The sequence below is a fragment of the Chaetodon trifascialis genome, chromosome 21, assembly GCF_039877785.1.
Source record: "Chaetodon trifascialis isolate fChaTrf1 chromosome 21, fChaTrf1.hap1, whole genome shotgun sequence".
Classification (NCBI taxonomy): Eukaryota; Metazoa; Chordata; class Actinopteri; order Chaetodontiformes; family Chaetodontidae; genus Chaetodon; species Chaetodon trifascialis.
In genome coordinates, this window is record NC_092076.1 from 17960471 (window position 1) to 17973885 (window position 13415).

Here is a 13415-nt window from a genome sequence, read left to right on the forward strand (position 1 = left end):
TTACTGCAGGTTTAAAAATAAAAAGTCAGTCAGTCTTGTTCACCTTCTGCTCAGGTCAAAGATGTCTTATGGAGGAGCACATTAACACCCTCATTCCCCTGTGTGCTGCTGGCACTACAGTGGCTTTGTTCTTTGTTCTTTGTGGGTGTCTTTGGTTCCACGAACTGTTAATAACAGCTTGACAGACCAACCAAAATTCAAAAGACAAGCAGACGTACAGAAAGTACAGGCAAAGACACTGCACATGCTTAAAGCACAAACACATAGACACACACACTGAACAAATGAATGGGTCAAGACAGCACATTGAGCCTGATGGAGCCTGTGACCGTGAATGCTTCAGTCATGTCGTGAGACTTTATTTTTTGGAATGGCCTCCTCCTAAACTAAACATAAACTCATGTCTCATTTCATTTGGAGCACATTATATGTATCACATCAAACATTTTATGTTGAATAACTGCTGGATGGGCGAACCGTCCAACTGTTCCAGTCCTATAGTGGCTCTGGGCATTTCTGGGCAAGGTTGCACATAACTGGTCTGCAGGCACACAAGTATGACAGAGATCAGAAATGCATATCTTCTAGTTATTGCAAAAGAAGCCTTTGTGTGCCGGGCAGCAGATGAATTGGTTCTGGATTATAGAATAGACAATGTTGTGAATGGGGTCACATAGTTTGCACTGTGAAGTTCCTCCAATCCAGCAGATGGTGAAAATGCAACACTTGGATGCCAACCACCATGAAACTCAACAGAAGAAGGAGATGGCAGCCACTGCAATGGCTGTCACTACATGTTTGTTACATTTAACCCAATGAAGTAACTTCCACCTTCAAAGAAACGTCAAACCTAGCCTGAGCAGAGGTCAGGACTTTTCTCTGACAAGTGGCCCTGAGATGTGCTGTGGCTCAAAATTCATGATGAGCGTCTCGAAATGTGTCGTCACATCCACGTCTAACCGACAAGACCGGTGTGTTTTATACAGGCTCAAAGAATCATCCATTATTTGATAAGGAGCACACAAATGTTGCACAAGCTAAAGCTAATGAATAAGCTCTGTGCAGTGTTTTTCTCCAAGCATTTCATAAGGCTGAATTTGACTTTGATATTATCCCTGAATTTAAAGCAGTATTCTTTTTTTTTTTTTTTTTTTGGAAGCAGAACAAGCTGTAAACACGACACTGATGTCATTTTAAAGTTGATATGGCTAAAGTGTCAGCAAAGAGTTGCCTGTTAACACATCCACCAGTTACAGAGCAACATTAGAATTACTGGTTGTGGCCACCTGATGAATACAAGTCTAATGTTCACTCTCCTTTTACTCCATCACTGATATCATAATATCAATGTGAAGGGCTCAACGTGTGTGAGAACGTGCCTGCATGCGTTCTGTATGACCTTGTGGCTGCTTACCATTCACTTCTCTCTTGTGTGTTCATCAGAGGTCATGTGTGCTTTTGAATAACGTCATGCGTATTTGTTGTCTGTCTCTGATGATTCAATGCTTTCACTGGGCACAGAGGGATTGTGGGAAAACAAACGCAGAGCTTTCCGTCAGTTGTTTTTTCCCTCTGTCTGTGCCTGGGTCTCATCTTCTTTGAGAGTGTCTGTCTGTAAACAGGAGAGGAAGCTGGAGGAAATGATGCTGCAGAGCTGCTGTGTTTATGGACAGTATTTACCTGTGCATGTGTACTTGTGTGTGTTTAATGTGTGCACGTGGCCTTTTGCCTGGGTGTTTATGTGGGTTTTTGTATTTTTCTCCAATGAGGACCTGCTGGCCTCGTAAGATCACCATGTGTACATACAATGTGTGCCCTTTTATTTTTTATCTTTTTGTTTTGTCTTATTTGATTAATTCTGCAACGATCAACAGTTTATTCAGACCTTAACTGAAGAAAATATGTAAGAAGCATCTGTGACATTTCTGAATCCTGGAGTTGACTGCTCACTGCAGTATTTGCTCGTCACTGGAGCCAGAAAGAACAGCTGGATAAAATGTATAATCTTCTAATCTACTGCTTTGTCAGACGTACAATAGAAGAACCACTGATGTATTTGTCTACAGTGTGTAACCAAACAGGCGAGCTCTCCTACTTCATAGTCAACCCATGAATTACAAACTCAAATGAACTCAAGTCGCATTGAGTAACAGATGTTCACACTCGACAGCGCCTAGACAACAGCTTGACCGTGTTTCAGTCGCCCTCTGTGATTGGCTAGTAGGACTCGGGCGATGACTGTATTCAGTGAGGGTCCACAGACAGACTCATAGCACTATAACCCTTGTGTGTGTTCAATGAAATCATTTGAAATCATTAATCTACAAGCTGATGGCCTTCCAGTCTTAAAGCAACTTCTTGAAAGGTGTGAACAGTGGCGTTGCTAGGGTCTCTTGGGGCTCCAAACAAGAAATCCCTGGAGCCCCCACCCCACCCGTGCACGCTGCAAAAATTTGTTTTTTGCGCACATAAATGCACAATTTCTGGGACATTTGAGATGAATACTGACAAAATAGATTAGTGGTTCTCAAAGTGAGGTCCAGGGACCAACAGAGGTCGCTGAAAGCCCAATCCTATCAATAATCGTTGTTGTAAATAAGTGGCCGGGGCCCCCTTAGAGGCCAGGGGGTCCAAGCAACTGCCTGGCTTGCGTGTCCGCAAGCCCCACCCCTGGGTGTGCGTGAGAGATCAGCACTTCTTCCTCCTTTCCCGCTGGTTGTCTACTCCTCCTTTTTCTTTTTCAGTAACAATGATGGACATTGTATTGATCGCCCAAAGTAGAATTTCTTCAGTCTTGACCGATCACGCTATCTCTATCACCCCAGTGCTGCTTGGAGAGCCCTCACGGCAGAGCTGGAACTATGCAGCTGGAAGGGAGTCTGTTGCTGGTGTTGCTCATGCACATATAAAACAGCTACAGAACTTCATTAAAGAGAGCAGAGCTCAGGCTTGATGGCTTTCTGTCATTCCTACTGTTAACAGCGATGAAGGGTGAAATTCAGGGTGACCAAGTTTCTCTGCGAATCATTCTCTTCATGTAGGAACAGAAAATTCAGGTGCTCATTCACAGTCACAGTGATGCATACATCTACTGCTGCTGCATGATCCACCTACTTACACTACTTTGTCAACTGTCACAGTCTTTACAACGGTCCTTCTTTTATCTGTCTGCTTTCTTTTTTTCTCCCTCTGTTTGTCCTGTGTATTCCATTCATGCCATCTAAATCGATTACAGTCGTTATTATGTCCAGTAGAGACGTAGAGATGGAGGGAAGAGATGACATTACTGACACCCAACAGGTATTTCAGTGGAGTACATCCATGTAGTTGCAAACAAATTAAATACAGAGGAACATACTGTAGTTATCAGAGGTGAGAAATTGCAGTCTTTTACTGTCTGGAACACGGGAAACAACAACAGGGTATGTCTCAAAATACTGTCTCCATTTACCATTCTGATAGGCACAAAGACTCTTCAACTGTTTGAACACAAAGCACATATTTCTATATGGAGCACTGTCTTTGGCCTTTTTAGTGACAATTTCACTTCTAAGGATTAGTGCCAAATTTAATGCGTGCATTGAATTCCAACATTGACACCACTTTCATGTCTGTTTGCTAAATATGAAGCTGCTTACTGTACTTTAGCTCAGCATGAAGAGTGGAAGCGGGAGGAAAGAGGCAAAGTCTGACTACTGGCACCTTTGAAGCTTACTAATATATTTCATCTTGTTTGTTTAATGCTGACAGATGCTGTAGTGTAAGAACCACATGATGAGGAATTATTTCTTTGCATCGACCAGTTGCCAGACAGGCAGCAGGGAATGCATGGAGTCACTTCTCCCAGCCAAGAAGTCATACAAACACTCCAATAAAACAGCAAACAGTTGTTTTTAAGATAGGCAAACCGACTGTCGGCCCTAGCTTTTATGATTTATCCATCATTCAGACATGAGAACAGTATTCATTTTCTCATCTAACTCCTGGAGAGAGTTAGCACAACAAATCGTCATACATTCTTCCCTACTGCTGGTAGTTAATGTTTGAAGCATTGAGCATTGCAAAATGTTAATATTACAGACTGATATTTTATATTTGACCTTCTTTTATTCACCCAGTGGATGAGAGAAAATGATCTGGAACAGCAGATCAGAATCACAATGTAAAAATGCAACATAAAATGACCACAAAGTGCACTCTAAATGTGCAAGAACCGATGAACAGCTGTTCTGTCGGTACAGCTCGCTTCATTCGTTTTGAAGTGTGTTTTTGCTGCCTGGAAAATGTTCTAGCTCTGTTTTTAGTCTCCACCAACTCCTGTATAGTTGCTAACTGTGTCTGTCTTAACAATGGATCACAAGTAGTCTTGTGAGGTAAAAAGGATTTAAATTATATTTATACTCTCAATGCAGTTTTGTCTCCAACCTCCTGTGTCTGAGTCTGCTATTTCCTTCACATTTTCACAATACCTGTCTGCTCTTAGCATGTACTGTAATCTTAATGACTGATGTTACAGTGACTCTGCTTAAGCAGCAGGAGAAAGTGGAGGAGATGGAGTTGAGCTGAAGGAGCTTGAAGGAAGGGAAGATGGAGGAGAGAGCCTCAATTAGAGCCATAATCTTCACCTGCCGGCTGGATGTCATGCCTGCTTTATTTGACGTGATAAAGTTCTTGGCTCAGACTCCTTACAGGATGATGAACGGACAGAATACTCAGTCAGGGAGCTGCGAGGCTCTCGGTGCTCGCTCCATTTTTCCCTCCACATGGGGTGTCTTCTACTTAACTGATTGACTCCAAACAAACCGCAGGGGGTGAAGGATGATGGGGAGGAGGGCAGGGCAGGAGTTAAAGGAAGCAAAAGAATGGGCGGAAAGTAGAAAAACAACATGTGGAAAGAGTAGAGGAGAAAACAGACTGCAGCAGTGAAGGAGAGGAAAATAGCTGGCATGATGGAGGGGAGATGAAAGGATAAACATATCAAGATAGAGGAGGAGAACAAGTTGAGTGGAAATAGGATGGAAGAGGGAAGGTAAACAGAAGGAGAAGAGAACAGAGGAAAAGAGGACAGTGAGTTACACTTATGGGATGAAAATAAAGGAGAGAAATGAACAGAAAATTGAGAACAGTCAAAAGAGGAAAGAAGAGAAATGAGACAGAAAAAAGAACAGAAAGATAATTTAGATTTTTATTGTATTCCTTGTTTTTCCACATCAACCAACCAGGTATTTAATTAAATGAGCTGACCTATAATTCAAACAAATACTGTGTGTGTGTGTGTGTGTGTGTGTGTGTGTGTGTGTGTGTGTGTGTGTGTGTGTGTGTGTGTGTGTGTGTGTGTGTGTGTGTGTGTGTTTTCCGCTGGTCTTAGATGAAAATAAATAAAACTCCCACTTCATGTAGAGTATCAGTATATTAAAAGACTTGTCAATCAACTACAGACAGGCCTAAAGGGTCCTATAATTTCCATTTTCATGTTAATGTTACCCTTAATTAAATTTTTTTTACATTATATCACAGATTGAGCATCTAATCATGTTAATTAATTTAATGACTGAAAATATGTATATTAATCATGTTTGTTTTTCCACAAATCCCAACTCTTACAAGCATTTCCAGCCAGCAGGTGTCGCTGCCGAGCAACAGACTGTCAATTTACAGCAAAGAAGAAAACTAACGCAGGAAGAAATAACGCAGGAAGAAATAAAATATAACAGGTTTCCGTGTGTGGCACCATTTCCAAAAATGAAACATTTCAGTTCTTCTCTGGGCAAGAATAGAGACCGCATGTTTGTTCGATGCCCATGGACTGCTTCTGCCCAGCGCACGGAAATTATGAACTACATTTCCCAGAATGCATTGGAAGGGGTTATAGTTCATTAGGACATGTGTTTTTCTCCACAGCAACTGCACCTTTCTATCACTGAAGAATAAGAACCTTTGCACTCAACATTGTGCATATTTCGTCATCTCGCACTCAGGTCAGTGCTGGTGGTCTGCCGGCGGTCATTCCGCGTGTATGAGCGACAGCGACACGGCCGGGAATCCGCATTCTGCGCTGCTGGACTGCTGCGGAGGACTCAACAACGTCGACTATTCGAAGGTAAAACCGAAACTGTTCGATAAGAAGCGGTTCTGCATGTCCAGCTTTCACGTGATTGAGTGAGTAAGTGCTCATAATGCAGCGAAAGTCCCGGTTTGACCGCCTGAACGTATCCTCTTCGTAGCTGAGCGGCTGACAGCCGAAAAACATCCGGCTCAGTCGTCTCTTCAGAATAAAAGCATAGTTTTCTGCAAACCCATAGCACACAGACGTTCACACAAAAACAAAAAAGAAAGAAAGAAAGAAAAAAAAAACCCCAAAACAAACACAATCCAACCTCAACAAGACAAGATGCAAAAGTAACGTTTCTTTTTTTGTTTTTTGAAATCAACTTTTATTTTGATTAAACCATAGTTACCATACCGTAGTTTTTGTAACACACACACACACACACACACACACACACACACACACACACACACACACACACACACACACATACATATAGCAATATGTCAGATAATGTCATGTTTTTTGACACTAACACAAAAACTGCTCATTGAAAGCCACCTCTCCTGGCCTGCAGCAAGAGATGTCACTACATGTTGATACACACACTTCATTTCCCAGTGACTGCATTCTATTTTATTGTGTCCCAGCTTTTTTGAATTTGATGTTGGATGTGTGGATGTAACCCCTGTGGCCCCAACACTGTGATATAAAACACATAACAGACTCAAAGCAAACTGAGTGCATTGGCCCAAAAGACCTGCTTTGTTGCTCTTTATCACCAACAGGCATGAGCTGGAAAACCACACAGAGCACCCCAGTGTGTGTCAGAGAAGGAACGACTCCATGCCGATCCACCTCATATCAGCCATTAGTATACATTTTTTATGCCATGTGCCATGCTGATGATGCAGCAGTACAAGAGCAGTTATATCATGCAGTCATTGCTCAACGCAGACCCTCAGTCAAGAAAATGGTCAGATCATAGCAAATGTGACTTTAGACCACTGTGTAGTACGTCTTTTCAAATTAAATCTAATTAAAATGTATCAGTAAGTGACATGGGGAAAAAATAACAATAGTGATTATACAAAGGCATCTCCAGACCAGCTGAGTAAGACTCATGTCTTTCAGCCCGTTTTCAATCTGCAGGTGCATTTCCATCCACTTTTTCCATGCACATTTTCTATTTGTGCACAAAATGAAAATGCACAGACAAAAACACGCAGAAAACTCCAGAAAAAATCTCAATATGTCCCAAAAAAATTTGTCGCTGAGGTGGGAAAATTGAAAAATATAAAATCTGTGTGGGCTGACGAGGAGACTGTAATGGTCTTCAAGTTATTTCCATCATTTCATTTCCTCTGAACGGTTGTCCACTGTTTGAGGTTGGACTCCTAATTACACCATATCATTGTGTCCTCTTCTTCTGCAATGGTTTAATGACTAATTGATGAATAATTCATCATATTTTCTTTTGCAGGTTTTCTGAAAACTCATTTAGAGTGTGTGCAAAATTTGGACAGAAACCTGACTAATGTTTCCCTACGTACAGTATTTAACATGTTTTAGAACTAGTAATTGAAGACAGTGTAAAAGGCCACGTATAACCATTCATGTGTCATTCTTTCAGATGGACTTGAGTCCAATGGAAGAACTCCTGAAACTCATCGACTTTCACGACTCCAACTTCTGTATTGCTGTGATCGCCATCATTTTCAACCCTTTCTTCTGGAATGTGGTAAGACCTTCTGTTGATCGTGCTGGAGTTATTGTAGCTACTAAAACATCTTGAATAGCCTCGTGTATACATAATCCAAAACTTGGTCTGGTTAGGTTCACTGATGTCTGGACCCCCAAAACAGTTACAGTTTTCCAGAAACCTTACACCTGATTGGATTTTCATTGAATACAATGAATTTTATGTGTAGGCAGCTTAGTATGTCTTCACCCTTTTCTAGTTCCAGTCTGACTGTACATATTTTTAATTCAATTGTTTTTTTTTGGTTGGCACAAACAATAGCAAAATTCTGACTATTGTTCATAGCTGTGAGTAATCCGCAGTAATCACAACAAGCTCGTCAGTGAATCACAGTCAAGACATGCAATCCTGGCAGCGGGGCTTCGGCCTCGGCCAGGCGCCCACAGCTGATTCACTGGTGGGAAGCCGGTGAGGGACCTCACTGCACCGCTGATTGTTATTGGTATGGAGAGCCATTTCTTTCAAAATCCCTCCCAAACTGCACAACACCTACCTACTGATCCTGACAGTACACAATAAATGGGTTGTTCATATTCAATAATAACAAAAGAAAGAAATCGGGAGATATCCTCCCGAGAACAAAGGAAACAAAGAATCTTTCAATTTAATGTTTTTTTGTGTGATTTCCTGTCTCTTTGGAGCTAAAACAACTCACAATTTAGAATTTATGAAAATATTTTTATTTTAGATTTTACAGCATGTCCACTGTAGTGGACTAACAGAACCGTTTTACTGTAACACAAGAAAATCATAATAGGCTGAGAAGAAAAGAAGAATGTCATTTTTTAAATGAAAGTGAACATTTGGCCTGTATCTTTTGTTGAACTGCTGAATGCTGCTCATGACATTACTATTATTTTTCCCAACAAAAAGTTTAACTGAACTGACTCCAATTTTATGATTCCTGACATGTTCATAAACAAGAAAATACATGATTACCAAAGTTAAAAAAACAATATCTTAACAATATTTGTCTTATCTTTTCTCTTTTCCTGGCATTTGTGTTTTGCTGCAGTCTCCACTTTGTCTCAGCATGAAAACAAAGTTCCCCTCATCCCACCCAAACACTTTAGATATCGTTGGAGGGCGGGATGTCCTCTACTGAGCACACCAGGACTTAGTACGGTAGCTCAAATGAGTCAAAAGATATAGACCAAAATCAAGGGTCCACTAGGCTGGGTCTCAGGAGGATATAGTCAAGGAAGTTAAGTCTCATCTGCAACAAGAAAGAAGTTCATATTAACAGATTTATACAGATGTTTTAAAGGATCCAGAGGGGGGGGAAAGAGCCAGTAACCACTGAATTAAAGATTGAAAATGGGTATTTCAGCAGAGATGCTGGCAATATTATGAGCACTGTGGTGGGGAGACAGCAATAAAGCAACCATCTCTCATAGACAGTGATTCAGCAGCAGCTTTAATTACAGTCACAGAAATCAAATCCAAATCCAGACCTGATGCGCTGAATGAGATTTATCAAACAGAATTCACAAAGCAGGATATGAGCTGGGTTTTATTTGTGTACCAGAACACAGGTGGAGGGAAACGAGGAAGCAGATTACTTAGCAAAGAACGGCACTCATGAGGATAGAGTATAAATTACCCCACAATGTGCACTGTCAGAATACACCAATCATAAACAAGCCAGTCAAAGAAATGTGGCAGAATATGAAAAAGAAAAGAAGGGGAAGTCTTACAGAAAACAGTGGAAGAAGCAAAGAAAACATGAGAAAACAACAAACATGAGACTGTAGATGTGAAACCTCCAGACAATAACTTGGATAACGTAGTTAAAGAAACCAACTGAGACTTGAATTGTGTATCAGTCCACTGATAGGTTGTTGATTTGTCTTTGTCAAATCAAGGCTGATAAAACAGACAGAAGGGCAGTTCACAGACAAGACGGCGACACAGATTTCATGATTTCATCTCAGATATCTCAATTGTTTTGGATCATCGTTTGAAAATCAAGACTGATTAGAACTAATATCTGGTAGACATTACATAATATTGCATCTCAGTTTCAGAGTGATGTTGGTGCTTTGGGGGTTGCAATGCAGCGTGAAAGACTCAGTCTTTTCACAGAGACTTAGAGAAATGTTCTACTTTTTCAGAGATCCTTCACATGCACAAGTGTCGTGCAGACTTCAGTCATGTATTCCAAGTTCCATCTTCCTCCGTGATGGGGTTTAGTGAGTGAATCATGCCAGCACTGAAGTTCAATAGTTCAGTGCATGCTTGGAGCTTTACATAATACTGCAATTAAGATGAAGTAGTCATGTAAGAAAAGTCCTCTCTACCTATGTACCTCACCCACACTCTTTATCCACTGCTTTGCCGTCATTCATGATCAGAGGGCCCCACTGATTACTCGCTCATGATTGAGAGTTTACAAATTCAAATTCAAAATGAGATAAAGAATAAAAATGCTGCTTTTGAAATTAGTTTCCCTGCTTCAAAGGTGGACGTTTCATGTCCAGAATGCCATTTAACTCACCTTTACTCATTCGACCAGTGACTCAGTCTATGATCACACTGGCACAGCCCAGCAGGACACGTCTTCATCACACAGCAGCCCTCCTCGCAAAAGAGAAGCCAATTATTTACATTTAAGACGGTGCTGTTGAGGTGCTCCCGGCCCTGCACATGCTTTCAAATTGCCGTTTTTGTGCATGTTGCTTTTGGAAGGTAAGCTGTAAGTGGCTGTAATGGGGGTTATTCAGGCAAACAGCATAGTAAGAGCAGCAGTAAAATATCTTTTCATCCCATCTGTTTAAGCTACAGTGCTGTATTTCTACCAGTTTCTAATCACATGTCTGTCACCTGGACTCAGACAGCTGCTGATGGGTTTTTGAGAAGATGTGCACCTCATTTGAGCACCAACTTGACATCTTTGTCTCTGTGTGCCTGGTCCAAAGAACGTGCTCATACGTGCCGACGTTTTGATGAAAAGCAGAGGTAGCGTGTTTCATTCGTATCATTTGTTGCAGGTCACACCGCCGCCTTTTCTCGTGTGCTGTGCTGGTGCCTTGCTGCAGATAGTGCTGAAGGTTTACCACATTAATGCTGAGTTTTAACTTGAATCGGATTATCATGTTTGCTTCTTTAGCTGCTAAATGTGTCTTGTTTATCAGAGCTGTCTACCAAAAACAGCTGCCTGCTGAGTTTGAAATGAGTTGCAAATACGCTCTGTAGGCCTGAGGGCAACTGCAGAGTCTGGTGCTAATTTTTGGATTTGTCTCAACAAACAACATTTAGTCATCTGACACATTGTTCATGTAAGACTAATAAGCAGTGCAGCTTTAAACTTGCATTGACTGATTTTTGATCACTCGAAGGTGGCAAGCTGTGCTTTTAAGTTTCTATGGTAAACTTGCCTAAATGCCTAAATGGCTCTTTAAATGAGGAAGTGTAACATATTTCTCCATCACTGACCGTGTCTGGTGCTGTCTAATCGTTTCAGTCTCGTTTTTCCGCCTCCTCTCCCGTCTGTTCACAGATCATCTGTCGAGTGAAGAGGAAGCTTCATTTCTTTAATAGTTGCAGGTAGCAGTGTGAGGTACACGTTGCCCTGGTATCCACATACTTATGATAAAAGATGGGTTGATGTGAACGTGGAAGCTGCGGACATTGTGACCACAACAATCTGAATGAGAGATGCTTTGCAGTATGAGATGACCCAGCAGTCTGACCCAGTAATTAAGCTGTGGTACAACATGCAGCCCTGTTAAGAAGCAGCATCTCTATCAGGTCACGTTGTGTTTTGAGGTGGTATTTGTACTCTCTGAAAGATAACTGCTTTTTTTTTCTGCTGCTCATTCACAGAGAGCTCAGAGGTCAGGGCAAAACGCCAAGTTGTGTCAGTACAGTCTTGTGAGTTTGTGAGTTGTTGTTTCTGTGGGTGCCATATAGTTAATCCCCTGGGCCTGGGAGTAGATGAAGACTCTTCTGTTGGTTCTTGCAGCAAACAACAGAGAAATTAGCATTTGTTTCTTGCACTGTTACCTTAACATTTTTGTGTTAAAAGAGTTGGCGATATAACGAGGAAAATAGCAATTACTGGATGTAAATCCAGTTCTGAGAGTACATGCGTAGCTCTCTACCTGCATGTTACCACAGCTACAGAGAAGAGCATGCTGGTATGATGAAATTGACACCGGCGATGGTGATGAACCCAGCATGCCACCCACCCCTTAAGTGAGCAGATAAAGGGATTCCTCACCCGCTCTTTAGTAATGCAGGTAACATCAGATAAATTCTGAACTGAGAGAGGCCAGGAGGTCAGTGTGCCACGCTGAGGCTGTGACACATTTACCTTACTGTGGAACAGAAATCCTGCTTTCAGGCACCGGGAACAGTCAAGCCTTTTTACTGTCAGAATCTCTGCAGGAAGTGACCTCAGCAACACCTGTACAGTGTAAGCTATGAGTTTCTCTTTGTGTGTGGAGGTCTGTTTGGAGTTGATGCACCAGCAAATACCCTGACTGTGCCACTGAACCAACCCTGCTTCATCCCAAAACTTACAAATAAAGTCATTTTTTTTGTCCTGGTTGATTAACTGGTATTGGGAGATACAATGGCTGGAGTGCTCTGCAAAGCATGCTTCTCCGTCCCAAGTTTGGCACAAATAATGACAGAAATTGTATTTTTGAAAGTAAGGTTTTAGTATTTGGAAAAACTGCAATGGAAAAGACAAGGGATTCAGCAAACATGCATCTCATCAGTGCCCTTTGATGAGTACTGTAACCTGGTTGCAAGTAAAGCAAACACAGGTAACTATGGAAACCACTGCAAACCTCCGTGGGCCCACAGATAGATAAGGTACTACACTAAAAGCATTGGAAAAGTAGTAAAGTTCCTTGAAGTTGATGAGCTTCTACTTCATGGCAGTCTGGAAAGCTCTGCAGGTCCCTTCCTAAACTGGTTGAATACAGTCCAGAAAAGGACCCCAAATTGAATGAAATCACCAGTTGTGTTCTTCAAAATGTAAAATGTACGTACAGACACAAACAAAACAAAAATAATTGATATACTGGCTAATTTTTTACTTGAGCTCAAAAGTCAAGCAGGGTTCAGCGTTAAAGTGATGGGACCAGAGACAGATGCAGTGTGGAAAATCTTTCAATTATTATTCTGTTAGTCTGCAATAGTATTCCAAAGGAACATCTGATTGGTCGGCTTGATCTTAGTCAGTAAGATGCAGAATTTATGACCACCCAAATTCATTCACATCTTTCTCCATCAGGCAACAGTGCAGATGAAATCATCCGTCAACGTAGGCCCAGCCCAAGACTCCATGAGTCCTAGCCAGTCTCTGAAGAGACCACAGCCATTGTGAAGATGAAGACCAGGGTCTTGATCTCACAAAAGCAGTGGGCTGTCTTCTTCCTCAGTGTCCCTCTTTTCTGGATGTTGCCATGTTGAGTCCCCTGCTGAAGCTGACAGGAAGTGCATGCTGTGAAAGACTGAATTTCTTTTTGCAAAAGACGTTCACCATATATGACAAGGTTTTGAGTCACAGAACTCTAAAACAACAAAAAAATCCTACTTACAATATCTCATAATAATAGTAAAAGGTATGGAAGACAATAATACAAACAATAA

The 13415-nt window shown here is 41.4% G+C and overlaps 1 protein-coding gene across 1 annotated transcript in view; it reads left to right on the top strand.

The window, feature by feature from the left end:
* The first annotated feature begins 5646 nt into the window (after positions 1-5646).
* Positions 5647-13415, top strand: part of pemt (phosphatidylethanolamine N-methyltransferase) — a 54355-nt gene continuing 46586 nt past the window's right edge. The window contains exons 1-2 of the mRNA XM_070990540.1: positions 5647-6100; positions 7683-7790. Coding sequence (XP_070846641.1) covers positions 6017-6100; positions 7683-7790 — 192 coding nt within the window. The 5' untranslated portion in view covers positions 5647-6016. The remainder of the gene's footprint in view (positions 6101-7682; positions 7791-13415) is intronic.